The 26,892-nt window shown below is 49.8% G+C and overlaps 9 protein-coding genes across 9 annotated transcripts; 2 read left to right on the top strand and 7 right to left on the bottom strand.

Moving 5' to 3' along the window:
• Window positions 1-376: 376 nt before the first annotated feature.
• On the bottom strand, window positions 377-2,535 carry hsp90 (chaperone Hsp90; the record flags this gene model as incomplete). Its single annotated transcript, XM_040850054.1, has 2 exons — window positions 377-2,218; window positions 2,278-2,535. 2 exons carry the CDS (start codon window positions 2,533-2,535, stop codon window positions 377-379), a joined length of 2,100 nt encoding a protein of 699 aa, XP_040697781.1.
• A 1,737-nt stretch (window positions 2,536-4,272) lies between these two features.
• ASPSYDRAFT_161755 (NTF2 and RRM domain protein) lies at window positions 4,273-6,033 on the bottom strand (the record flags this gene model as incomplete). The annotated part of the gene is made up of 3 exons (XM_040843027.1): window positions 4,273-4,569; window positions 4,631-5,638; window positions 5,716-6,033. The coding sequence occupies 3 exons, from the start codon at window positions 6,031-6,033 to the stop codon at window positions 4,273-4,275; spliced, it is 1,623 nt and encodes a 540-aa protein (XP_040697780.1).
• Window positions 6,034-7,225: 1,192 nt separating this feature from the next.
• Window positions 7,226-7,653, bottom strand: ASPSYDRAFT_61914 (uncharacterized protein; the record flags this gene model as incomplete). Its single annotated transcript, XM_040850053.1, has 2 exons — window positions 7,226-7,549; window positions 7,603-7,653. 2 exons carry the CDS (start codon window positions 7,651-7,653, stop codon window positions 7,226-7,228), a joined length of 375 nt encoding a protein of 124 aa, XP_040697779.1.
• A 2,264-nt stretch (window positions 7,654-9,917) lies between these two features.
• Window positions 9,918-11,487, top strand: ASPSYDRAFT_50742 (glycoside hydrolase family protein). The gene has a single exon (XM_040848141.1). It carries the CDS (start codon window positions 10,261-10,263, stop codon window positions 11,467-11,469), a length of 1,209 nt encoding a protein of 402 aa, XP_040697778.1. The 5' UTR covers window positions 9,918-10,260; the 3' UTR covers window positions 11,470-11,487.
• A 377-nt stretch (window positions 11,488-11,864) lies between these two features.
• On the top strand, window positions 11,865-13,590 carry ASPSYDRAFT_161989 (uncharacterized protein; the record flags this gene model as incomplete). Its single annotated transcript, XM_040843046.1, has 4 exons — window positions 11,865-11,927; window positions 12,024-12,054; window positions 12,115-12,256; window positions 12,327-13,590. 4 exons carry the CDS (start codon window positions 11,865-11,867, stop codon window positions 13,588-13,590), a joined length of 1,500 nt encoding a protein of 499 aa, XP_040697777.1.
• Window positions 13,591-13,638: 48 nt separating this feature from the next.
• Window positions 13,639-16,136, bottom strand: ASPSYDRAFT_61911 (putative cAMP receptor-like protein; the record flags this gene model as incomplete). The annotated part of the gene is made up of 6 exons (XM_040850052.1): window positions 13,639-13,933; window positions 13,995-14,409; window positions 14,899-14,974; window positions 15,042-15,560; window positions 15,610-15,811; window positions 15,880-16,136. 6 exons carry the CDS (start codon window positions 16,134-16,136, stop codon window positions 13,639-13,641), a joined length of 1,764 nt encoding a protein of 587 aa, XP_040697776.1.
• Window positions 16,137-17,324: 1,188 nt separating this feature from the next.
• On the bottom strand, window positions 17,325-18,622 carry ASPSYDRAFT_161723 (cyclin-dependent serine/threonine-protein kinase phoA; the record flags this gene model as incomplete). Its single annotated transcript, XM_040843021.1, has 3 exons — window positions 17,325-18,227; window positions 18,325-18,348; window positions 18,422-18,622. The coding sequence occupies 3 exons, from the start codon at window positions 18,620-18,622 to the stop codon at window positions 17,325-17,327; spliced, it is 1,128 nt and encodes a 375-aa protein (XP_040697775.1).
• Window positions 18,623-18,909: 287 nt separating this feature from the next.
• Window positions 18,910-21,608, bottom strand: ASPSYDRAFT_161926 (putative SIR2 family histone deacetylase; the record flags this gene model as incomplete). Its single annotated transcript, XM_040843042.1, has 3 exons — window positions 18,910-20,073; window positions 20,731-20,740; window positions 21,547-21,608. 3 exons carry the CDS (start codon window positions 21,606-21,608, stop codon window positions 18,910-18,912), a joined length of 1,236 nt encoding a protein of 411 aa, XP_040697774.1.
• Window positions 21,609-22,008: 400 nt separating this feature from the next.
• On the bottom strand, window positions 22,009-26,337 carry ASPSYDRAFT_61907 (uncharacterized protein; the record flags this gene model as incomplete). Its single annotated transcript, XM_040850051.1, has 6 exons — window positions 22,009-22,602; window positions 22,664-23,513; window positions 23,993-24,073; window positions 24,126-25,571; window positions 25,621-26,084; window positions 26,131-26,337. 6 exons carry the CDS (start codon window positions 26,335-26,337, stop codon window positions 22,009-22,011), a joined length of 3,642 nt encoding a protein of 1,213 aa, XP_040697773.1.
• Between the last annotated feature and the right edge of the window lie 555 nt (window positions 26,338-26,892).

Raw genomic sequence — 26,892 nt, 5'->3', positions numbered from 1 at the left:
CGAGTCTCTGTAGATCTTGAAGCCTATACGATGTTGTTTTTCCACGGCGTACTAGTTCAACGATGAAGTAAAAGGATTTTAAATAGTCCCCCACTGAGTGAGACTAGACTGGGTTTGACTGTTTGACATATTACGCATATTCTACGAAAATTTTACAAAAGGGAGTTGAGATAGAACAACCAGGCCAATATTGCATTTGGTTTAATAAATTAGAACGCTCATAACGCCATCGAGATTGACATCGTTGATAACATGAAAGACATTATCTTCTGCCATTCCGTCAATTAAAGAAATAAGCCGAAGCAGTTTAGTGTCGTAAAAAAAGATGTTTACATCTCGTTTTTTAACCTTTTTTTTCCTTCGCTCATCAGTTGATCTAGTCAACTTCCTCCATGGCGCTCTCGCCAGTTGTGGCAGCGGCGGGAGCCTCCTCAGTGGTAGCGGGCTCAGCCTCAGCCTCCTCGTCGATGTTCAGACCAAGAGAAACGAGCTTGTGGATACGTTCAGCGAAGCTGGCAGGCTCATCAATGGTGAAGCCAGAAACCAGAAGAGAGGTCTCGTAGAGGAGCTGGGTGATAGACTTGACGGTGCGGTCGCTCTCGCCGTCGGCCTCGACCTTCTTCTTAAGCTCCTTGACAATGGAAGACTTAGGGGAAATCTCGAAGGTCTTCTTGGAGGACATGTAAGAGCTCATGGAGGTGTCACGGAGGGCCTGGGCCTTCATGATACGCTCCATGTTAGCGGACCAACCGAATTGGCCGGTACGGATAGCACAAGGAGAGCCGATGAGCTTGTGAGAGACAACAACCTTCTCGACCTTGTCGCCGAGGATGTTCTTCAGGGCCTTGGCAAGGTCCTCGAACTCCTTCTCCTCCTTCTCACGCTCGGCCTTCTCCTCCTCGGTCTCCTCAAGCTCGAAGTCCTTGGTGATGTCGACAAGCTTCTTGCCATCGAATTCCTTGAGCTGAGTGAAAGCGTATTCATCAATGGGATCAACAAGGAACAGAACCTCGAAGTCCTTCTGCTTCAGGCTGTCAAGGAAGGGAGACTTGGCAACGGCCTTGATGGACTCGCCGGTGATGTAGTAGATCTGCTTCTGGTGCTCCTTCATGCGGGTAACATAATCGGTGAGGGAAGTGGTCTCGTCACCGGACTTGGTTGACTGGTAGCGGAGGAGCTTGGCAAGAGTGTTGCGGTTCTGAGCATCCTCGTGGATACCAAGCTTGATGTTCTTAGCGAAGGCGCTGTAGAACTTGTCGAACTGCTCGCGGTCCTCAGCAATTTCGGTGAAGAGCTCAAGAGTCTTCTTGACGATGTTCTTCTTGATAACCTTCATGATCTTGTTCTGTTGCAGGGTCTCACGAGACAGGTTGAGAGGAAGGTCCTCAGAATCGACAACACCCTTGACGAAGCCAAGCCATTCAGGGATGAGATCAGTGGCATCGTCAGTGATGAAAACACGGCGGACGTAGAGCTTGATATTGTTCTTGGTCTTCTTGGTCTCAAAGAGATCGAAGGGAGCACGCTTGGGAACGTAGAGGATGGCACGGAACTCGAGCTGACCCTCGACGGAGAAGTGCTTGACAGCAAGGTGGTCTTCCCAGTCGTTGGAAAGAGACTTGTAGAAAGCAGCATACTCCTCCTCGGTAATATCAGCTGGGTTGCGAGTCCAAATAGGCTTGGTCTTGTTGAGTTCCTCCTCTTCGATCTTGGATTCCTTGACGGTCTTGGTCTTCTTCTCCTTCTTCTCCTCATCCTCGTCGACCTCCTCGATCTTGGGCTTCTTCTCGTCATCGCCCTCTTCCTTGCTCTCAGCCTCCTCATCAGGAACCTCCTTCTCAGTCTCCTTCAGGACGTGGAGGTAGATTGGGTAGGAAATGAACTCGGAGTGCTTGCGGACAACCTCCTTGATACGGCTCTCCTGAAGGTACTCGGCCTGCTCATCCTTGAGGTGGAAGATCATCTTGGTACCACGGCCAAGAGCCTCGCCCTCAGTGTCCTGAGTGAGAGTGAATGTACCACCAGCGGCGGACTCCCAGATGTATTGCTCATCATCGTTGTGCTTAGAGATGACAGTGACGCGGTCGGCAACAAGGTAGGCAGAGTAGAAACCGACACCGAACTGACCGATCATGGAGATATCAGCACCAGCGGAGAGAGCTTCCATGAACTGCTTGGTGCCAGAGCGGGCAATAGTACCCAGGTTGTTGATGAGATCCTGAGAAGGGTTGTTAGTATGAAACTCATCGATAGGAATGAATTGCGACAAGAACTTACAGCCTTGGTCATACCAATACCGGTATCACGAATGGTTAGAGTCTTGTTTTCCGCGTCGGGGATGATGTCGATGCGAAGGTCCTTGCCCGAGTCGAGCTTGGAGGGGTCAGACAGAGACTCATAGCGAATCTTGTCAAGGGCATCGGAAGAGTTGGAAATGATCTCTCGCAGGAAAATTTCCTTGTTGGAGTAGACAGTGTTGATAATCAGCGAGAGAAGCTGAGAGATCTCAGCCTGGAACTCGAAGGTCTCAGACATTGTGAGGGTTTAAGATCTGTGCAAAAAAGTAGATTTGTTAGCTAGTTTTCTTCGTCTTCGACTTCGACTTCCTCGGCCAAATGCATCGGGTGGCAAGTGAGAAAATCCACAGAAGTAGATTCGCCCGTACGTGGAACAGCCACAAAATAGGGCAAGCTCTGGAAAGACAAGAAAGCTCCGAGAAACGGAGCGGGGTTGGAAACTTACAGAAATCGAGGGGAGCGGTGAGAGGAAGAAGGCAGCCACACAGACGAAGATGCAATGGAGAGTATAGAAATGAGGGAGGAAAGGGAGTATTTAAGCACACGGGAGAGGTATGAGAAAGAGAAGGAAAGGGAGGAGGATGGATGGATAAAAGAAAAAAAGAGGGCGAGGTGAAAGCGGGAGACTTAATGTTTCTTTGGGCCTGGAGGGACGAAACTTTCCACGGTGATCCAGCAACTTCCACACCTTCTCCGCCCCTTCTGGTCACTTCCTGTTCCAGCGCCTTCCACTCTCTGCCTGCTTTCAGCCTCGTCTGCGATTCACCACTAACATTCAGCGGTCCCGTCTCAATTGGCCCCAGCTCTCACTCTCCAACCTCTCTGTCTTCTATCAAAAGCAAATTTCAATCATCTAGACAATCCCATTCGCCGTCCTCAGGAGCAACCTGGAGATACCTCGTACACTCGATTTTACCTCATTCTGCAGGCTCTCAATCTAGAATGTTCCGCTCCACCAAATGTGGCTACCGGACCAATCATATTTCTGAAATTTCAGTATTGTACTGTCAGATCCTTTCACGCTGTTGGTCTTGATGTCGCCCCGGCTCCTGTACTACGGACTCCGCCCACGAGAACTTTCCACTTCCTCCCACAGTGGTTGCCAGGCACTCACTCAATTTTCCTTTCTGCGGCCTGTACCGTAGATCGTCCGGACCCGGAGATGCAAATGGCTGGGTATCCTCTGCCTGCGAAGGACAACACTGGAACTTTCAGATTTGTGGACAGCCTGGACCAAAGGACCTTGGAAGACGGGTCCGAGCATTATCCCCGTAGTTCTTTATTGGCTTATAATAATACTGAATACATATTGTATGATATTTTCGATGATTATCTCCTGTATCGAGGCTTCATGTCCTTTCTTACATGCCCACGCACCTCCGATGAGGCACTCGACAGCCATCTTCTCATGAAGCGCTCAATAGCCATCACAGGCTCACGGCCAGTTCATGATTCATGTTGAAATATGAAAAATAAAAACATCGTCATCTAGGCACCATCCTCAATATGAATGCAAGGAAAGTATGCTAGGTGAGAAAAGTAAAAAAACAGTAAGAAAAAAAAAGATGGAGTGAAATAAAAAGAAAGGAAAAAAATATTAACAATACGGGCATTGAGCTCGCTATGCTAAAAGTGAAATAAATATCATGGCAACACAAGGATAGAAACAAAAGGTCATGAAGGACCTGCCAAATGAAACCCTCAGCTAGAAATGGAAATGAGTATGACACTTTTTCCAACCGCTAATATGCATTGTGATAAGGGGTAGGGCGTCGCATAACACATGTCATTATCAGTAAATGGGGGAGAGTAATACATGTCCTGGATCACAGAAGCATACAAACGGAAAAAGCCTTGCATGCCGTCTCGAACCAGGTGAAAGGTTAAGAGTCATACGACCGAAATATGCAATGAGACTGTGTCACAAGAAACGGCCTCATTCTTTTTACCTTTTCTTATTGGCGAAGGACACGCTTCAAGCAGCCTGGCTCTGGTTGCGTCCCTTGGCATTGGTGTTTCCACCGCGACCTCGAGGAGCGAAGCCTCCACGTCCATCACGCTGGAAACCACCGCGACCCTGGCTGCCGGCACGATCGCCACGGCCACGGCCGGCACCACCACGTCCGGGTCCATAGTTGGCATTCCCGCCGTAAACGCTCCCACGAGGCCGGCGTTCCTCGACCTTAACTTGTTCGGTTCCAATCTGGTGAGGGTTTGCAGCGGCGGCGGCGTTGTAGCCGGCACGGTCAGCAAATTCGATGAAAGCACAGTTCTAGGGGAAATGATGTCAGTAAAAACCAGCATTTCATTGTCGAGTAATGGAATGAAGATACCTTCTGACGGCTCACGTCGAAATGGGTAAGCTTTCCAAAGCGCTCGAGGGTTTCTCTGAGCAAATCCGCATTGACCTTTTCAGTGACGTTCTTGATATAGCCAAGGACGGCCTGGTTGTCACCGGAGCGGGCCTGGGACTTCTTGTGATCATGGCCTGCAGTCTGCCAGCCAGAACCGTCTGTGGAAGATGGTTGACTAGGTACACTCTCAGGAACAGGAGCCGCGGTAGTAGCCGGCGCGGCGGCGGCGGCAGCAGCAGCAGCAGCAGGAGCCGGTGCGGCAGGCTGGGGGGCAGTGGAAGTCGCAGCGGCAGACTTAGCCGGGGCAGCAGGGATGGCAGGGACAACAGGTGCAGTAGCGCCAACCTTAGAGGCAATGTTAGCCCAAGTCTTTGGAAGAGCCTTGGAGGGAGCGGCTGGCTCTTTGGCGGGAGCTTGAGCCTCCTTCTGCACTGGGGGAGCTGGGGTCGATTTGGGGGTCGCAGGCTGCTCAGGCTTCAAGGATTCGGCCTCAGCCGTGGCGGCAGGTTCCTCTGCAGCTTCGGCAGCGGGTTCGTTCTTCTCGGTTCCATTGGTCTGAGGAGTGGGTTCAGCAGCAGCAGGTGTTTCTGCTTTGGATCCTTCGACGTCTTCGAGCTTCTCGTCCACTTTAGCAGCAGCCACCTCACTATCCACTTTTGAGTCTTCGGCCTCTGGGGTAGTTTCAACGGCAGTCTGGGCAGGTGCCTGGAGCTCAGGTTCTTCGGCGACGTTGTCCGAGACGGCAGCCTCGTCGGTGACCTCTTCTTCATCGGCCAGGTACCTGAAAACATCATTGAGAACATAGTAGCCATTAGGTTGCTCGGCCAAAACAAAGGTCTGCACGAACTTGCGAGAGGGTTCCTGCTTGTTGGAGATCTCGCCAATCACCGAGATGAGGATGTTCTCGAACGAGGCCTGAGCATCGACGTTCAATACGCGAACTTTGCAGTCCTGAAAGTCAAGTTGCTTAATTTTCTCTTGAATAGCCTGCAAAAAAAGGATAATGTCAATACTCGCGGGCACGTTGTTTGGCATGCAAGGAGGACTTGGTAAAATTGACGCACCTTTTGGCCAACGGAAACCGGAACGGATTCGGCCTCTGTACCGAATACAAGCTGCGATCGTCGAGAGTAGAAAAGGTGTAATTTATCCGGACTACGGCTCATGTTGGTATAGTATTGCTCAACGAAATACCACCCAACCTCGTCCTTGGAAATACCATTTTTCTGGTCGTTGGATGGGGCGTTGGAAGGCGTGGAGGACTGTGCCGGCTGGAAGTTCGAAACACTGTTGACAGCAGTGTGCGCATGATTGTATGAATCGGGATAAGCAGGCTGTGCGTGGTAGGTGCCATTCATGGGAATCTGGGTTGTGTCGGCCATTGTGTTTGTGAACGTAACTTTTCGAAAGCCGGGTCGCAAAGAGAATCTAGCAGGGCGGGAAAATCGAGGATACAGGGCGAGAAATAGCGATAAAATAAGGCCTCTATTGTAATGCAAGAATGGGGCGAAAGATCTAATAACAGCTTTCGCTCAACTGTTCAGGAGACTGTATCAGTATACATTGCGGCTAAGCACGGGTGGATGAATGGGGTAGGAAGGAACACAAAGTGGCATCGGGCAACCCACAGCTCCAAGCAAGTGAAAAATATTCTTCAGGAAAACGAAGCGACCTCGTGCGAGAAGTGTCCGAGACCTAAGATAGAGGGCGAAATGCGTCTGAGAGGGTTGCGTGGAGGTGGATTGGGGTTGGGAACGGAGGAAATTCTTGTGCGATCAATTTGAATTGAAATCGATGTCGGGGAAAGGTCCTGAAAGGCGAATACAGATGCCAAGGTCGAAGTGAGATCAAAGCTTAGTTAAAGCAAGATAGAAGTGTAGAAGGCTCTTTTAGAAATGTAGAAGGGTGGGCAAATATAATTGGGTGTGGAGAAGCAGAATCGAAGAGCGACGTTCACGAATGACTTGGAATTGGTCAAATTGCAAAGAGCGATGTTCCCCAATTGTGGTGGTGACAGTGACGAGTGTTACAGTGTGGCACTACCGACCGCCTTCCACATACAGCTGGCCTTCTTTTCTGCCGTCTGCAGGTCAGATCGCGAAGTTGGCAAGAGACGCAATTGTGTAGGGTGGCAGGAACATCCGACAAGCGAATAGTGACTGCACATTCGTGATAATTGAGTGTCCTTTTATTTATCTAGCAGCGAGTCTACAGCCGGAAATCTTCCGGGCGCACATCTTGAAGAAACAGACGCATGTGTTGTAGACAGGACGATGTAGTATGATCCAAGCCCCTAGTGATCTGCAACTCAAAAACAATCATCATGATCAAAAAATCAACATTTAGCGGAAATGAGAGGGGTATGAGAGACATGAAAGCACAAACTTCTGAGACAAATATCAAATTTCATCCACATTATCCGCCAAAAAGGGGAAATTAAGGGGAGCGCAATCTTCATAAACAATCAAGGAAAAGTGCTAACGAACGATCGCAAAAAACCAGAAACGACAAACAAAAGAAAAGGTATCTCAAAGCATCTGGGGTCGGGAACATTCCCGCAAGAAGACATAAAGTTCATGAAGAGGACCGCTCAGAAGCAGCAGCTTTCTCGTTCATCGCAGGTTTCGCCCGCATGACGGCGTCCTGGCCCGTCATTCTCCGTCCGAGAGCGCGCTCTACCTTGGCACCTAGCGCAAGCTTGCTGAGGTTGTCGGTCTTCTCGGTGCTGGGGACAAATCGTTGCTTCGTAAGGGGCTTGTTTTCCAAACGATCCAGGCCCTCGCGAAGGTTATTATATTCAGTAACCTTAGGGTCGCCGCTTGGTAGGCTTCCGGTTGTACGCTCTGAGGCAATCGAAGGGCTTCCGCTTACAGTCGAGAATCTTTTCGAAGCACGGTTCTGTATTGTGTTAGACTGTTATCACAGATACATAGGCGCCGGAATAGACTTACGGACTGGCCCATGATGGGACGTTCTGAATCGAGAGAAGATTGTCTCGCCATGCCTCCGTCAGTACAATGTTCGATTGTGATGTTTGAATGCCGAAACTGAGGGCGCAGGCAGTCGTCGCAGTCTATATGTGCTATGAATTTCTCAGCGACAGACCGATTTGTGGAGACGACAGTAAAACAGAGGGGAAAGAGAATGTGTCGGAAAACCAAAAAAGAAAACGAAAGAAAGTTCGCTAGTCAAAAGGGTCATCGCAAAAAAAATAAAAATTGAAAAATAGGAGTCATGCGTGAGGGATCTCCAGAGGCGCAGGCGATGGCGAGCGAAAGGGGAAAAGCGTGGCTTACCTCAGTTGAATGCGGTAAGTTATTGTCCGATGGTCAAAAGCAAATGGCGTCAGGAACAAAAGCTTTGTGAGTTATGCGAGCAAATCGGTGCAGTAGATGGGAGGAAGTCAGGAAGAGTAAGAGGAGGAAGAAAGAGGAGAGAGAGGGTTTGTCGAAGCCAAGCGGAGTGACATGCAGGTGAGGCAGAGGCGCTGAAGATGAGGGACCCGTCTGAGGATTCAGGAGAGCATGCGGTGGGGCGGACCAGACAAGTGTATTTTCTGACCGTTTTGAATCGACTCTGCTCTCTCTGTCTCCACGAAATGAAGTCTTCTACTCTAGTATATTTACTGTGGATATTCAGGGAGCCCTCCTTGAAGGGACAGCGGCGAGTAGGAAGCAGAGAGTGGGTGCTTGCATCATACCATGTAGTTCCACTCGTGTTATTATCGCCGCCCCCAGTCGCCAACACAGGCAGGTATGAAGTCAGCGCTGGAGCGAGGTTCAGCGACAGAAGAGGAGAGGACCAAGCACCACATTGATCAGGAGAACCAACCTTGGGAAACCACAAGGCTAACGCTACCATATCCACCATACATCATATCTATGAATCTTAATTCTTACTTTGCGCTCGGCTTCATCAGCTGCCACGTGTCGGAGACAAATAAAATGGGCTCCGTTTGGTCCCGGCAACCAAAAAGCCACGCGAGTTGATCCCTGTTGCGCCGTCGCTGCAACCAACATGTCAGATCCAGCCGTCCAATTCCTGTGTGAGAGCCACCGATGGGGCTTCCTGCATCCTGCCATCCCTCTGCCCCGGCCAATTTATCTTGTGGGAATAATGCTGAATGCTCTGAGACAACAACAATCTCGATGTTGAATTGGAAATGCCGAGCTGATTGCTGATCCCTTACGACTGCGGTAGTTCCTCGTTTCCGACCCTACCGGCCACAGCAACAACCACGGCTTGTTCTCAGTGACGGACGGCCATGAACGTGATTCATCCGTTTTCCTCTTTCGGTACAGTTTCTTCTGTACTCCAGCTCAGCCGTTCTGTATGACTCGGTCGTCCAATTTCTCAGGGCTTGGAGTCCCGTTAGACTGACGCTAAAATTGTTGACAGATTAATGATTGAACGATCGCTCAACCAAGACGGCTCAAACTCAGGGAAACCGGCGACGGTAAGACCCTTCAGCCCGTCTCCAGTACCCAATATGCCGATAACCTGATGTCACTCGTCACCGCGTGGCATTCTGAGGTTCCATGCACTTTGATACGACAATCCGACTCCGTGATTGGGTAGAAGTGATTATTAAGTTATTACGCAGGCCCGTCGGCGAACCTGTTCAGACGGAGACTGGCGTTGACCGAAAGATTTGCACAGGGAAGACTGTTCTTCCAGTTACCCCTTTCCTACGGAGTAACACTCACCTCGTAGTCATAGCCCAAGACGTAGACCCGCCTTGGCACACCTATATAAATGTTTGCTCCGTCACAAAAGTCAGGTTCTGGGGTAGGCGAGTAGGGTCCCAGCACCTAGAGCCGTTGGCTTTAGACACTTCTCACGCTCCTGTAGCTGTTGTTGTAATAGCAGACGCTACTGTCGAATACTAGTGCTACTTAGTAAGTCCTATTTCGCAGAGTATGGCCCGTGGGACAGTTATTTTAACTTGTGTTGGGTCAATAATTATACGCATAATCTCAGTTTATTGGACGGTCTACTTCACACTTTGATACTCCTGGCGCCAGATTGCCGTTTGTTCAGCCCGAGCCACTATCCTTTATGAGTGTCATTAGATGGAGGGTACATGCCTATGGTTGTTCCACCGTGTAATATACTTACGGTGTATACTTCCTGAATGACGCTGGTCAAATCACTCGCGTTAGTTATATATTTATTGGCCATGTGCTTACCGGAAATTATCCTGCCGCTCCATGTGTCCAGATAACATTGTGCCAAAAAGCAAACCAAAAATCGAGTATAAATTAGCCGATGATTTAAAAAAATTTTTTCGCCTCTTTCCCTCATACTTCGGAATACTTTGGAGCTATCTGATATCCCAAGCGCCGTTCTTGGTTCCGTGCGGGGCCCCGCGCCCTGTAAATATTTGAGGCCGTCGGGAGAAGTATATCCACCAAACAACTACATGGATTATAATGAAACCCTACACCTTTGGAGCCATAATGGAATAACCCTCTGGCCACATATAATTCGCGTTAGAATTAGCCCGCGGAATCCTCCTTGCTCATCGTGTCCAGGATGCGAGCCACAAAAGCGCACAAAAGCGCCTTTTCCCGACAACAACCTAGCTTATATCAAAATATCTACTCATCATGCGATTTCCGAGTATTTTCGCACTCTACTGCGTCACCCACGCAGCAACCTCTCAGGCCTGCAAGACCGACGAAGATTGCAGTCTCAACGGCCTCTGCCGTCCCGGTTCATCATGGCTTGGGCCACCCAACCCCAAAAGAATTTGCGAATGCGATCCCGGCTGGTTCGGCGACGACTGCGGGCGCCTCGATCTCCAACCTGCAACCAAGAGCAATGGCTACAACCACTCCATCGATGCAACCGCCTCCAACCGTCTCGGCCCACACGGCAACTCCTCCTGGGGCGGAACAATCCTGCAAGACCCGCATGACCCAAGGCTTTTCCACCTCGTCGCCTCCCAATTCGCAGACGGTTGCGGATTGAGCGGATGGAGACCGTTCTCATTTATCATGCGCGCAGAGTCAAGGAGCGGACCTCAGGGGCCTTACCATTTCGCCGACACCATCAGCAAGCCCTTCCGACATAACCCCGAGGTGATCTGGAGTCCCGCAGATGAGAAATACCTGCTTTACGCCATTGGTGTAGACGACAACGAGGAACCAGAGCGTGAGAAATGCTCTAGCCTCTCGAACAAGCAATGGCCAAATAACATTTCTGTCTCGACGGCGCAGGATATCCGGGGCCCGTGGTCACCCTTTGAATTAGTTCTGGCCTCGACAGAACCGCATTCGACGAACCCTTCACCCTTTCCTCTGTGGACGTCAGAAAACCGCACAGGCGAGATTGTGCTGGCCGTGGAAGACCTTACTTTCTTTTCTGCAGACGGATACAACGATGAGTATGAGGTTGTGCATTCGCAAAGCTGGAACACGAGTGAATGGAGTCCGACATGGACTGAGGATAGTTTCTTGTGGCGCGACAAGCGCGGAAATTGGCATGCACTTGCACATTGGATGATTGACCTCGTTGAGCATGATGGGCAGAAGTGGCCGAGGGTTGGGGCACATGTCTTTGCGAGGGAATTAGCAGGACCATGGCACTGGCATTTGCACGAGGCGTTTAACTCCACGATCACGTACACTGATGGGACAGCTCAGACACTAAAGAGGAGGGAAAGGGCAAAAATTTTCTTTAGCGAAGATGGCGAGATGACACCCTTGTACTTGGTTAATGGCGTGCAGGAGTTGGGCGAGAGTTCGAGGAGCTCTACGTTTATTCAGCCAATTGGGGAGAAGTCAAGGGAATTTGAGACACAGTTGGGGTTTTAATCGATGCATTAGTCGGAGTGGCGTAGGTAAATTAGCCTCAGACAAGAACAGGCTATGGTTATCTTGCTAGGGAGACCCAGTGCGTAGCAATTTATAGGGTGTTTGTGTATACAATTTGTAGCCGACCCGCTCGGCATGCCGAGGCTGTGGACTCCCAATTTCCCAGCTTTTTTCTCCCCGCAAGCGGTCGCCAGAGCGGTGGGATGATAGTGGGCATTATCGGTTATAGTGGGGGGTTTACTCTGGCTAAAAAAATACTGAACGTCATCTAGCAATTATAAGTGCTGAATTCTATACTTCGTCCCGTGTCGCACTTATCGCTGTCTTTGCTTGCCTTCTTCTAATCCAGATCAGATATTTACATTACTGAAGTGAACTATATATAAACACAAACAATGCCGAAAGCCAAGTCATTCCTCAAGGATACGAAGTCGAGGAAGAAATCCGCGCAACAGCAGGTAATATGGATCATACCCTATCCTACAGCGTCCTTAGGAACAAGCCTGAATCACTTCAATTTGGGGAAACATGTATTAATTTGTTGATATCTATAGGCTCCTCGAACAGCAGATGAATTTCTAGCCGGTTGGTTCCCCAAATCGAAGAGTGCAGGTCGAGAATGAGGGTTACTGACTAAAAGTCTAGTCGGAGTCGAACAGGAAGAAGCCGGTGAGAAATGGCGCGCCGGCGATGCGGCAAAATCTCTGCGGTTCTTTATGCGTGCTATTGCTACATACGATGAAGGGCTGCAGAAGCATCCTAACGCGTTTGATTTAGCGTATAACAAGTATGTCTCTGTTGCACCTATTAGGCCTGTTACCCGTTATCGACGTAAAGCTAACGAAGGCCTTGCATAGGGCGAGAGTTCAATACGAAATCACGCAGCACCCGAGATTAGCTGCACAACTGACGACTCCGCTGGGGGAGGTCCTGAGCGTAGCCTTGCATTCACATCGGGCGGCTCTGCAATTGGAGCAGGATAATGCGGATGCGCTCTTCAACACAGCCCAGGTCTTAACGAGTCTTGCCGAGGCAGTTACCGATACGAAGCGCCCGGTGGAGGAACAACTCAACCAAGGGGCTAAGTTTCTGCAAGAAGCGATAGAGCTTTTCCAGCGGTGCCTTGTGCTCCAGGAATTGAAGTATACTGAGATGCAGGAGCAGATTAGGCAGATGGAGACCCGGGAGGTACAGCAGCCTGAGCAGCCTGACCAGGCGCAAGATGTGCAACGAAGCCCTGATTCTGGCGAACCGAAAGACTCGGAACAAGAGCAATGGGCTGCTGTTGTTGAGCCTGTAACCAAGGACACGCTCGTGGACACGGCCATCGCCCAGTTAGACGCGCTTGCAGCACTTTGCAACCTCTTGACGTATGATCCTGGCGTTGGGCTCAATTGGGTTGAAGAGTATTCTACCGATTTGCTCCAGGAAAAGATTTCCGCATACGTGGAGGGCTCGAGCCGGCACTATGAGGCAGAGTTGGCTCGGGCCAGATTCAATGCTGCTTTGAACGAGGTACTCTACCGAAGCGGACGGACAGATGTCGAGACATATGCCGCTGTGGTGAATCCCTTCGCGCCGAACTTGGATATCTCAGCAGACCCAGGAGCCCAATGCGCTAAAGCTGATGCGCTTGTATCATTCAACACAGCCACCGCAGAACAGCCTCCTTATCACGATCCAGAAGCCTTCAAAAAGTCGCTTGGCCTCAGATGGCAGGCATTATCCGCTGCCGTAGACGCGCTAACCAAAGCGTCCAAATTTCCGGATGCCGAAAATCTGCCCAAGATCCATCTCGCAAGGGGTGACACTGAAATGAGCAGATGGAGGCTTGGTTTCCCGCCCTGGGAGCACGGAATGGCCCAGCAATATGGCGCAACCCTGCTTCGGAATGCTCAAACGTATTATCGAGGCGCCGCGGCATTGGCTCGGAGAGAGGGATCTGGCGACGAAGAGCGCGATGGGACATGCAAAGAAGCGATCGCAGCCGCTATCGAGGGCCAAAAGGAGAAACTAGCCCAACTCAAGAGTACGGCACCCAAGGAGCTGCTAGTCGTCGCTGAAGACATGGTGGAGGAAGGTTGGGTCAACGGGCCTGACATGGAGGCCCTTTTGTCGTAGATAGGATACCCGGAAATTTTCCTTTTACCGTAACGTTGTGTGCAATGCTTATATATCCAATCTTGCCTTGACCTCTTCGTCCATTTGTAAAGCCTCCTTGCGAAGGTTATTGCTGCTCCCATACTCAGTCGCTGCGGCCGCGGCGCCCTCAACATCCGCAACTACCGTCTCCAAGCCAGCTAGCAGGCGCTCAATCTCAACCCGTTGGGCCTGCACCCGCTGTGACAACTCCTCATTCTCCGCCTCGGTAGCCTGTATCTTGCCCTCTAGAACGCCCTTCGTCTTTTCTAACTGAGGGGTTAAATGTGCCCTAAATAACTCATCCGGTGGTAATGTATGCGGCCTGTGACCATGAGTTAGTTATTTCTCCACCAAGTTGTCCAAAAAAGGTGAAAACCTCATACGGTACATTGCCCTCTTTCTCATCTTCTTCCATCTCGTCATCTCCCCCAGTATGCTCTTTCCTGTCATGCTCTGCCCTTTGCCTCCTGGCTTTCGCCTCCCCGACTAATCGATCCAGCTCATTCAACTGTGAAATCGCGTCTCTTTCGACCAGAATATCATCAAACTCGGCCTTCGCACTTTCCTCTAATTTTGCATTGAGCTGGCGCCATACACTCTCCAGACTAGCGGGGACATGCTTTGCCGGCGTAGGAAAGCAGGACGCGAAATTGGCATAGGAATTCGAACGGAGTGTGCGTGCGAGCGCCTGCGAGTAGATCTCCTGCAAGCGGGTGACGCGGGGTCCGGGGGTTTGCGCGATGGGTGGCTGAGGTGGTGGGGACGGCGATTGGTCTTCCCGGCGGTGATTGTTGGCTCCTTCAGCCATTTCTAGTGAACTTGAGGGGACGTTCGGTGACTAGATAGTAAATTGCGAGGAGTTTGTTAGTGTTGCGTTGGTTGGGGGAGAAGCGGTGGAATGTAAGTAGTACCTCCGTCGCGCCGCGCAAAGCAAATTACTCGACGTGTCGATCACGTGTTTTGAATACATTTACTACACGCAGATAGTTGTCAACATTCTCAACACTAATTATGAGAATCTAATAACGTTCTTTTTTATTGTCGCTAAAAAAAGCAGAAACTATTACTATCGCCAGATTTTTGTGGAGTGTTGTGGATGCTCATGCCGTTAGACTGTTAGCCTGCGAGTGCTGTCATTCCCACTCGACGGACGTCGCAGCTCAGCACCGGAGTATGCATGTCCAAATGGACTAATACGAAAATTGGCAAAGGCCGACTTGAAACAGTGCCACGATATGGACATATATATCAGGCTATTCCAAAAACCCTGCAGCGGAAGGACAAAACTCGATGCATAATTCAGTCCGAAATTGGATACGTCGGGATAAACGAGTGCGTACACGCGATTGACTGTCGACGGGACCTGTTCCAAGTCAGCCATGTACTTGAATAGTAGCCCTGAAAGGGGGGGAACGAAAGAGATGACTCACCCAGGTAACGAGTAACGCCACAAAGAACAGCATGGCATACTTAGTATACGCCCAAGCTGCGGCGTTTACCTCAGAAGTAGTTCTCGAATTGTGATAGGGCTCGTCATCCGGAGGAGGGTTGTCGGGAGAGTTATCGCTGCATATCGTCTCGAGCTGAACCTCGGTGGGTAGAGCGATGCCTGCCTGGACATTCACGGAGTAGGGCCGATGCGACGACTGAATATAAGCAAAGCTTGAGTTCTGCTCTACGGAGGGCCCGGCCTCATCCAAGCGGAAGGGAGCGGCGTCTTCCCTTGTAATCCGAATTTCCGTGACCTTAGAAAAAGGTGGATCATCCGGGATAGATACGTCAATCGTTGTATCCATCCCCCCAGCTTCCTTTAGCTGTTGTCTCCGCCGCCAAACAAGGTTACCAATTCGTGCATATATGGCCAAGGTCACAAAGATGACGAACCACACCGGGCCGTAGAAGAGCGCAATACGTAGGATGTCCCATGATGGGGCCACCCAGCACCAGAGCTGCGATGGGGTAAGAATGCTGTCACAACCTGTAAAGGAGTGAACATACTATAGCCGAGCCATAAATCTTGCCTCGAGACGGACTTTTAATAAAAAAATATGTAAATGCGGGCATCAATGGTAGGCCATAACATAACACAATGTACTTCCACTCCAAGCGTCGCAGCTGATCTGAGTTATATTTCCGAAAGAAGGTGAGATAGACGTTGAACGCCATGGCGAAAGTCCATAAGGCGTCGGCGGGCATGAACCTGACGGCGTCAATACAGTTAAACAACTCAAGAGTGCACAGCTCTGCACTTCCACAACGAAAACGAACCATTGGATCAAGAAAGCTTGAATCTGACATAAATTGCTGCTCGTACCTGCTCCGATACCAGACTGCGAGATGAGAGTTGCGACATTTGCCATGATATTTCCAAACGAGGCGTAGAATACCAAGCGATTTATTGGCTTGCGGAATGACGACGAGGAGAGAAAAGAGACGATGATGATGCTGGTAGCAGTCAGGGAGATCGTAGAGCATGTCCGCTCTGTGGCCGAAATGGCGAAGAGTTGGCCCGCCGACAGAGACATAGCAACATGACTGACTGGTAATGAGCTGGATGTTCACATCGCGAGTAAGTATTCCAAGAACCAGGTAATGCAGGAGACAAAATCTGGGAGGAACTGCGGTCCTCGGCGCGATAGGAGCGGCTGATCTAGGGTGAGCTCCTGGGTATGCAGGAGGAATAATCCGATCAATATATCATATTATTATAAATTCTTATTATTACGAGTCTCGACCATCCGGACTCGGGGTTTCTGGCCCTCTGATTGATAGGCCCAATCTTAGCGCTGAAGAGTGTTTTCAGCCTGCAGCCTGCGACATGGACATGGTCTGCGTTGGCCAATGCGATCAAACAGAAAGTCCCGAGACGCCCTCGCCTCATCAAGTTTTTGTATTCGAGCCCGTGAAATGCGGGGGATCAAGATTGCCATGGAAAATGAGCGGTCAACATGAAAGGAGCTGATTAACTGCCTTGAAGGAGGCGAGCTCCTGGCCTCCTCCATTGAAGCTCGTGGACGATCTGAAACACTGAGATTCCCAATCCGAACGAGAGGACATACGGTAATAAGCGACCCGGCCCCGTGACCCGAAGGTTAAGGCCCGTAACTGGGCCTCATGAAGGAGAGACACCTCAGAAGTGAATCGGTGTCCGGAAGAAGAGCTTAAGTGATCAATCACCTGGTCCAAACTCGCCACAGGATGGATTGAAATGGGACTGTTTGCTGCTGGAAGGATTCACTTCCCCGCAGGTCGGACGGAGGAAGCTCCAGTCGTGTGCCCTCGAGCTCTGGCCAGTCACTGGTTGGGATTTGTGGGATAAAGGGAGCCGGGAAAGAAGCAAGTTCCCTTCAGACGACAACTCAGCATGGACTGCCTGATGGTCTATGCAAGCTGTGAGGTCGATCATTTTTAGTGCCTGAGGCGGCCCGCTCGATCGAGAGTTCGAAACTGATCAATTGACTCTGCGAGTCTGCAAGTCCATGAGATGAGGTGTGAGTGTGACATACGGGCCGTGGACTTTCTTTTTTTTTTTTTTTTTTTTTTTTAATTATTCCAGTAGTCAGTATCATGGTTGGTTCATTACCCGTTGTGTCTTAACGCCGTGCTCTCCTATCTAAAACTAGTCCTCTCATCATGTCTTGCTAACAATAGAATAATCCCATGAATCTCAACGCGTAAAAAAAGGGACGAAACAGAATGGAAAAATTTAACGACTAATACGCTTGCTGCGGCGGCATCATTCCCCCATACCCAGCCATTTGCTGTTGCTGCTGCTGATGCAACTGTGCTTGTAGCTGTTGAAGGTCGCGGAACCACGGATGTTGGAGGGCCTCATGGGCGCTGATGCGCATCTCCGGTCGTAGTTGGAGCATTCTATTCAAGAGATCAAGGCCGATCGGGTCGATTTGAGGAAGGATAAGGCCGAGGTCTTGTGTGGCATAGACATGGAAATTGGCTCTGTACTCCGGAAGCTGGGAGATACCCGGCCAGGAGCGCTCCGAGGGCGTCCCCATGAGGCGGAAAATCTTCTGCAATTGATCTTCGTTGGTTGTTCCCGGGAACAACGGGCGCCCTGTGTATAGCTCTGCCATAATACAACCCGCTGACCAAATATCGATACTCGTATTGTATGTTCTGCTGCCAAGAAGGACATCGGGGGCACGGTACCAGAGCGTCACGACTTCGTTCGAGAATGTGTTGACAGGGATGCCGAATGCGCGAGCAAGCCCAAAGTCCCCCAGTTTTAATTGCCCTTTTTTATTAATCAACAAATTTTGTGGCTTGAGATCGCGATGCAGAACTCGGTTGTCATGGCAGAATGCAATGCCATTCAAAAGTTGATGCATGAATGACTTGATGGTAGCTTGGTCCAATTGCCCCCGATCGCCCCGAGTGTCCATATACTTCTTTAAATCCTTGTCCATGTATTCAAACACAAGCATGAGCTTATTCTCTGTATGAATCACGTCGTAAAGAGATACGATGCTTTCATGTTTCAATTCCTTCATCAACGAAATTTCGCGAATGGCGGTGGACGGCGTTCCTTCTTCGGAATCAAGGTGAATTTCTTTTAAAGCAACAAGTTCGCCGGTCTGGCGATTCCGCCCCTTGAAAACCTATGATACCCCCACCTTTAGCATGGACATGGCCCGGTCATGGAAGGGGTTATTCAAGCAAGAAGTGGTTTGCAAGAAGACAAAGATGTGAACGTACGGTGGCATATGTACCCTCTCCGAGCTGGAAGAAAGAATCATGATTAGTTTCTGAATAGCTCCCTTGCATCTTAAGCCCAAAAGTAATGGGGTCTTACCTTCTCCAGCTGCTGAAATGAGCTGGGTTGCTGTGCCTTGTCCATAGTCGGCGCACGTTGGGGCGGGAGTGAAGGAGGGGGTGTTTTGTGGTAAGCGTTGAAAAGGAAAGACTTCGGCGAAACGAGGTTGGATGCAAGGTCCAGCAAGGACGAAGACGAAGGAGTTGTGTGCAGTCGCTGGGGTTCTTGTAATGAAGTCATGTCAGTTTCCGTTAATTAATTCTGTCGCGGCGGGATCGAGCCCCGCGACTCTAGGTACCTAAGAACGCAAAGCACGGACGGGCGCCGAAATTGTTCGTCCCGCCCAACCGGCGGCTAATGAGGGAGCATCAGCCCTTGAGCAGTTTTATATTACTATAATTATCTTCCCAGCGGCACGCGCCCTTCAACCATAATTCTTTATTCATCGGCGCTCACTTAAGTATAGGAGTTTCTAAGTATAGTTGCTCTATGGTACCGATATTCTATATTCATGTCATTGGCTCTAATTAACGCGAGAGATTTGGCAGTTGAGACGCAACGAATGGTAAGATGGAATCAGAATCGAGGCTGCAGCGGGTATATCGCGAAACCATATCGTTGCCTTTGTCAACTTCATTGACCAGGATTGACTCGTTTCGAACGCCTCCAAGGTTGATAATGCCAATCGGCATTCCTCTCTTGTAGGCTCTTTCCACTAATCTCCATGCAGAGTATGTGGCTAAAGATGTTCCGAGGACGAGTAACCTTCCCGCGTCGTCAATGGCTTCTTCTGCGGCAGGCTTGACAGCCGGATCGATGTTCTCTCCGAACATGATCACCGCAGGTTTCAGAATACCCGCCTTCGAAGTGGGCAGCCAGGCTCCATCCTTTTCAACCTCAACCCGCGCGGGGGTTCCATCTTCAAGCCGTGGAGGTTTCTCAAGGCAGGTCGGACACGAAGGGTAGCGAAACGTGGAATATGGTGCCTCTGGAAGCTCAACGTCTCCGTCTGCATTGAGCTTTAATCCCATGCGCTGTTGCTCCTCTGGGTTATTTACGTCAAGAGCTCCACTGTCGACCATCTTCGCTAGAAATTCTGCCCAGGCTGGGTTGAGCTTCTCGAGAGATTCCTGAAACTCGGCTCTCGAAAACTGATTCCGACAGCTCAAACAAACAACAGACCTCAGGTACCCGTGTAGTTCAACCGATGGGGTCTCTGGATGAGCTATTTGATGGAACGAGTCGACGTTCTGTGTGATCACCGAGCTAACATAGCCTTTGGCACCGAGCTCTTTAACTGCCCAGTGAGTTGAATTTGGCTTTGCCTTCACAAGCCCGGGCCATCCGACAAAGCTGCGAGCCCAGTATCTCTTCCGTGACTCATGTCGCGTTGCGAATTCATGAAAATATATCGGCCGATATGTCTTGTTCGTGACATACGTGCCATTTTCGCCCCGATAATCTGCCAGTCCAGACGCTACCGAAATCCCAGCCCCGGTCAAAAGGACGCTCTGGGAGTTTCGTCCAACATCAACTCCGCGGAGGTAAGGCGACGGCGCCGCGGTCAGAAAGTTGAGGAAGGCATCGATTGCTCCCGACACTGAACTGGCGGACGGCGGGACAATGATCGGCGGGGGTAATGGGCCGGTGAAGGGGATTCGGATTGCTGGAGCCGTCATCGAGCACACATGCTTAACCAAGTTCTACACCGGCTCAAAGAAGGTGAAGCTTCGAAGTGCTCATCGGAGGCTCGCCGGACTTGCCGCTCTCATATTCAGGCTCCACACCTGAGCTGACTAACAAAAACATGTGATGCGCATTGCTGCTTTTAGATCTATCTTATTTGCAATGCTCACCAGGTTGTATCCTGTCGATTAAAATAATCTATTTGTAAAGATTATAGCCCGTTATTTGAGCGGCAGTTTATATATGAGATTAAAATCCTCATGGACAGTTGATGTGTGCTTGATATGCGTCCTGGGAAGCACCATGACTTGGGACATGTTACGTCATAAGCCCTAACGAAGAGACTTTTTCTCTCAACCCCGGATTTTCCCTCTGGATCTTCCCATTGACGCCATTGTCTACGCTCAATTGGACGCGATTCGAAATGTTTCCCCCTCAAAACTTAAATATCGACCTGGAGGCCCTGAGTGGGATTTGTGGGTGCGTTAATCTGCATTGTGCTCCTCAATTTTCGGACTCAGCTAATCGCTTCCAGCTCTATCTCGATTGCTTGCTGGGTCGTCGTCTTCTCGCCGCAGATCGTTGAAAACTTTCGCCGTGGCTCTGCCGATGGCCTTTCCCTACTCTTTCTTGTAGTCTGGCTGGCAGGAGATGTTTTCAACATACTTGGCGCTGTCCTGCAGGGTGTCCTGCCAACGATGATCATCCTGGCGGTCTATTACACCCTCGCCGATATCGTGCTCCTTGGCCAATGCTTTTACTACCGTGGTTTCACTCTTAGCGATGAGGTGTCTTCATCTTCCGGAGCAGATGAGCCTGACGAGATAGAGACTCCATCACCGGTCATTTCAAGAAAACCAAACGAGCAAACATCTCTTCTCTCCACACATGATACCCATCAAACCTACAACGCCAGCGCAAGTGCATCGAATTCAAGGACGCCCAATGCCAATGGGGCGGTTTCAGCACCACTACTATCGCAAAGCCATCGCAGACACTCAGCCTCCTCGTTCCTCCACCCAACTATTGATGGGACACATCTCTCGCCAGCAACCCCATTCGTCGAACCCTCAAAACCGTCGCGTAAAGCAAAAACGATCTCGACCCTCCAGTCCGTCCTTCTTAATCTATCTGCCGTCGCTCTCGTCTGCGTTGCAGGAATACTAGGCTGGTATGTCAGTCGCTCTGCGCCGGCCAAACACGAGAAGCATAAAACCCACCACAACGACAGCCTCTCCTTTGATAACCTCGGCCAGGTCTTCGGATATCTGTGTGCGGTTTTGTATCTCGGATCGCGGCTCCCTCAAATTCTTCTCAACTACAAGCGGAAATCCACGGATGGTGTATCCTTCCTGTTCTTCCTCTTCGCCTGTATCGGGAATCTCACGTATGTGCTGTCGATTCTAGTTTACTCGCCTGTATGTGAGCGGGCCCGCCACTGCAAGGACGGTGAGCTTGGAAAGCTGTATGGCCGGTACATACTTGTGAATCTGTCCTGGTTGATCGGGAGCTTCGGCACGTTGTTTTTGGACATGGTCATCTTTCTTCAATTCTTTTTGTACCAGGATAACGATGCGCGATCAACGATGGTTGTCTCTTGAATTTTCTTTACTGGTTTCATCCTGAGTTTTTAAAGAAGCATGGAGGTTCTAGGCGTTATGGGATACCACATCTGCTTCATGTTGGTTTACGTTTCTGGTGATACAACGGCACGTTTTAACATACGAAGACAAGAGAACAGAGTCAAAATTTTAGTCTTTGCCGGGACCATTCAGTCTCATAATGTAGCATGACATTGGAAAGGAGATACCAACAATCAATTTCTTGAAACAAACACCCACTCCGTCGCTCCTTTAAACATCAAAAAGACAAATGACCTGAGAGAGCCGAATAGAACTAGATTTTGAAAGCTCGGAAAGCTTCGTGAAGATTAGTCGACTTCAATCCTTGGACTGGTAAGGTTCCACCTTCCCCTTCCCAACTTCGCTCCAATTCGTGCTTAGGGAGGTCCCGTTACTCTCAACAAAGCTCTTCATCATAGCACGCCGGGTGTCATCATCCGCACCAGCGTACAGTTTCTTGAAGAACCCATCTACGGCATCGCCGCCATAATCAGAGTCCACGGAGCCTTCGTTGTCGGATTCGTCTGCAGACTCTTCTGCTCCACCGTTGGATTTTTCTGTGGCCTTGCCTTTACCCTTCTCGTGGGAATGGGATTTCTTGGGCTTCTTAGTTGTGAGCGTAGAGGCGACTTTGTCCCAGTCTTTGGCGCCGTGGCGTGAAGAAGTTGGGTAAGATGGGCCAGATGCGGGCGTAGGTGCGGTATCGGTAGAAGTGACCGTGGAAGGCTTGATGGCAGATAACGAGGATTCAAGGGAGCTCCATTTTTGTCCGGGTATCTTCTTGCGCAAAATCAATTCGATCTTTGTTCCAAATGTGTTGATTTTGGAGGTGGCTTCTTCGATGAAGGCGAACAGGGGGTCAAGAGAAAAGGTATACTCTGAGCCTGATGGGAGCGGGAATTGCACAGATACCTGGGTCATGATTAGTATTGCCCATTGGTTGAAGCAGATTGGTCGAGGGTAGTATGCATACCGAGTCACTCTTGAGTTCAGCGTTCACGCGTTCCTTAGCCACGCCCTTGGCGTAAAGGGTCACGACAACGGAATCATTTGACTGATACCACTCATGTCGAATACTCCCAGGGGCCTGAGAAGGGGCAGCGGCAGGGGGTTTGGCTTCGTTAGAAGCGCCCGCGCCCGCGCTTCCGGTTTCTTTTTTGTCCGCCACAGCGCCAGTGTCAGATGTAGCACTAGACTTATCCTCACCACCAATCTTCCCAGCCTTCAATGCCTCAAGTTGCTTCTTCAGATCCTTCTCCGATGGCACTTTCACACCAACAGGAAACTCTTCCACATTGACCTTTCGCCTCTCATCACCCTCCTCCAGCTGTCCAAGCTTCGTCTTTATCTTCATCAACCAAATCGGCAGCTCCTGTGGCAAACTCTTCGCTGGTCCCGATGACTTCGATCCACTCATAACATCTTTCACTCTACCAGCAGCATCCGAATTACCGATACCAGCGCTGCCTTGCTTTCCCTTATCTCCCACCCTCTCATCCAACAGCTCAAGCACAAAACCCGCATCTCCGTACCTCTCTAGATGCCAAAGCGCTATAGCTCTCCTCATCTGCGCAGCAAGGATGAAGTCGCGTTTCGCACGCTCTCGACCGAGCGTCACAGCGATTTCAGCATCGCGGAGTGCAGCTTGCGCATTGGGGCCGCCATCGGAGGCCTTCAAACGGATGTACGCGGTTGAGCGCTTGATATAGTAGGTAGGCGCGCGGGGAAGCTCGGCGAGGGCACGAGTGTAGTGTTGGAGAGCACCGAGGAAGTCAGATTTTGCGGCGGCATTGTCGCCCTGAGAAGCGGCGTTCATGTTTGCTCTTTCACGGGCTGGATGTTTTGCAGCGGGGTGTTGATTCCAGCTATTTCTTTTGTTTTCACGTAATTGGAGGGGTTAAGTGCTGTTTTAATGAAGAGGGAGTTGAGAGCTTTCTGAGAAATAAGTGAAATTTGGATTTGTGAAAAATTAAATAGGCTCGAGTTGAGGAAGCCAGCCCCAAAGTCCTTTTGTGTTTTTGTTACCTGTCGCATGACGATTCCATAACTTTCTCTTCCTCCGAACCAACGCGGGGAAGAGCTTATGTAATTTTATGCGTCTTCATTCTTTCCCCAAAGTATAAGTTCTTTATATTCTTTGACAATTGCATGGAATTAGAGTTTCTCTTCGAATTAATGAATTAGTTGTCAATTAAAAGTAAGGTATGTATCCTATTTTAAGGCCATATTAAGGCGTGAATACCCGCTTCTTGTGCTTTGGCTATTATTATCATCAGTTATACAGAGAACCAGCTATTGCAACTCCTCATTTCCAAACTTCCTACTGTACAAGCCTAGGGCACGGATAGGCCAGTAGAACTTGTAGTTGGGGTAAGATATCATGCTAATATTGTGTTAGCTTCGCTGTATAAGGCGGGTATCATTGGAAAGCCTACCAAGACTGGTTGAATACTCCCTCAATGGACTCTTGCAGCCATTCGCCGTTGGGTTGTTGTCGGGACATCATGAGCTTCATTGCCTTCTGGAGCGGTTCTTTGTGTGGATATCCCGCTTCCATCAGAGCGAGACAGGCCCAGGCCGTCTGGCATACTTGGGATTTCTCGTGTTGGACATACACGTGTCTCTCGCTGCTGAGGTATGATTCTCCCCAACCTCCGTCCTCCTTCTGCTTCGAGATTAAAAACTCGCAGCCGCGGCGAGAGTTTTCGCTAGTCTCGTATGTCTCTCCGATGCTTGCAAGGCTTTCCAGGGCGAACAAAGCAGCATAGGTGAAGCAGATCCCCCAAGAACCGTACCAGCTACCGTCAGCTCTTTGCACGCGCTTAATGTATTTCACTGCTTTGGCCTTCGCTGCTCTAATCTCCTCCGCACGGTAACTGGGATAAAACTTGCTGAACAGGGAAAGGGCCGTGACTGAGGCAGTAGTACATTCGGGGTAGTCATAACCAATCATAATACCACCGAATACTTCAGCGGCATTCAGCCATTCAATCTTCGCAGAGCCACGCGTGGTTTCATATTCGGTGAAGCCACCAGAGGGGTTCTGCATTAGCAGCAAGCAGTCCACACTGTCTTTAAGACGTTCTTCGGAAATAATCTTCGGAAAATTATGCATTTCCTGGAGCTGAATTGACGATCGTAGACCTTCTGCAGTGCAGTCGCTGACAGTGTACCCTTGAGTTTTGTTGCTGAATGGCCATGCCCCCTTCCGATGCTGACGATAGCACTTTTCTTGGTCGGGGACGTTCTCTCGAAGTTGATGTGCGTCTAAAAATTCCAGGGCTTTGGTAAGCATCGGGCGCCATTTAGGATCATCAGCAAACCCTGCGACGACGATAGCTTGCGTGATGAAAGAGGTATCCCAAACTTGAACACCATTGGTGCCATTCATTAACATGCCTTCACCTTTCACCCACATGTAGTCATTTAGACGCTCTCGATGTCGGCGAACTGAGTAACTATCTGTCCCATCGTGGATGTAGCACGCAATCATGTTCATTGGGTTGCTAACGGGCCCGAGGCCGGCATAGTCCGTATTCTCGTCTTCCATGCGAATCAGCTCCCATGTCCAATCCTCTGCCCGATTGACTATGGCAGAGATACGAAGGACAGGATTCCAAACATTCACGAGTAGTGAATTTAGGGTGTTCAGAAGCCATGTTTTAGGGTAATAGTTGTCGGCTTTGTGGATTGAGTTTCGGTGACTGGCGAAATCAATGGAGTCATAGGACTGCGTGTACAATTCCTCTCTTAGCTGTTTGGTGAGAGGAGTCAGTGGGCACGCGAATTTTTTAGACCACAAGTACGACATGGGCAAAAAAACCTGGCGCATATGGATCCACCAGCGCCAGGGGGCGAAGGGTACCCAGTCAGGGAGTAACCTGCAAAGAATTAGTCTAGAACCCGAGTCGCAGTTGTAGAGTCACAAACCAGATTTCAGGAGGAACAGGGTTGACACAGTCCCAATCCATGACGCCGAGAATACTAAGCCAGAACTTGGCCCAGTGAGGTCCATATAAGGCACCGCCGAAGCTATGTAATAACCCGCGGGCTTTGATCATCCGAGGATCATCTTCATTGACACCTAGAATACGCAGCACGACGTAGTTCATGCACGTGCCAAATACAGAGCTATGAGCCTCAATGTGCAGGCCCCAACCTCCATCTTCCGGATGCTGTCGAGCGAAGAGGTATCTTCTGATCTCAGTCGCGTACTCCGGGGAAATTGGAGTGTTGGTGACATAATAGGTGATGATCAGCCCTGGGAGCAGAAACATTGGGCCTCCATATTCGCATGCCCAGTTACCTGGAGGCAGTTGCAGCTTGGAAAAGAATTCTAAGCCATTTTCTGCGCACTGCAAAGGAGACTTTGCTTTGGGCAGTTCCGGAAGTCCCTAGTAGGAATTAGAATTTGATATGTTAAGAGTACGAAGGTATTACCGTAGGAAGACCCAGAAAGTATTTGTCAGCAATTGATTGGGGCCACTTCTTATTTTCCTCATCGGATTCAAGATAATGCCAAGTTTGGCGACCATCGTCGTCCAGGAGTCGCCATCTTGAATAGTCGGTCTTTAAGTCGTTGTTAGCGTCAGGGGAAAGATGGCCCTGAGCTTCTGTTCGCCAGGGCGCAATGTGGTCGCCTAACATTGCTGTACCACAAGAAGACTGCGAGAATGGCGACTGTTGAGGCCGAGCAAACAATGGATCCAAGAAGCGGCAAATCAATTGCGTGATGTAAACAGGAATCGGAAGAGTTCTGGACTGAAATCTGGGGATCATCCTGATTGCTTAGTCATTTGCTCCCAGGATATTGCCTTGGTGCCTGAGGATCATACGTTAATTAGAACTATACACTAGCTTATAGATACTATGATTGTGGGCAAAGAAAATGCTGGAAGGGTTGGAGGAAGCAAATTGATGTCTTTAAACAGTGGCCTGACCATGATAGGTAATGCGCAGTATCTTATCCACACTGATGTACAGCAAGTCTTATACGGTATGATCTGAAGTAAGCTTATAATATTGCTTATGTCGAGCACGACTAAAATGCTTCAACAAACTCAATTTCTAGGAATACGCTCGTTAGCATACGCAGGAGTGTGTTATGCTTATCCTTGAATATAGTTAAGCTAAACAGCTTGGCTACATAGCATGCTGCCATTATTGCATTCAAAAAGCCGAAGAAAACGATCTCTCCATTGT

The sequence above is a fragment of the Aspergillus sydowii genome (genome assembly GCF_001890705.1).
Source record: "Aspergillus sydowii CBS 593.65 unplaced genomic scaffold ASPSYscaffold_15, whole genome shotgun sequence".
In the NCBI taxonomy this organism is placed as follows: Eukaryota; Fungi; Ascomycota; class Eurotiomycetes; order Eurotiales; family Aspergillaceae; genus Aspergillus; species Aspergillus sydowii.
Note: the sequence above shows the minus strand (reverse complement) of the source record. Positions and strands in the feature narration are given on the sequence as shown.

Coding starts and splice junctions, on each gene's coding strand:
- ASPSYDRAFT_50742 (XM_040848141.1), top strand. CDS start 10,261: ATGCGATTTCCGAGTATTTTCGCACTCTACTGCGTCACCCACGCAGCA.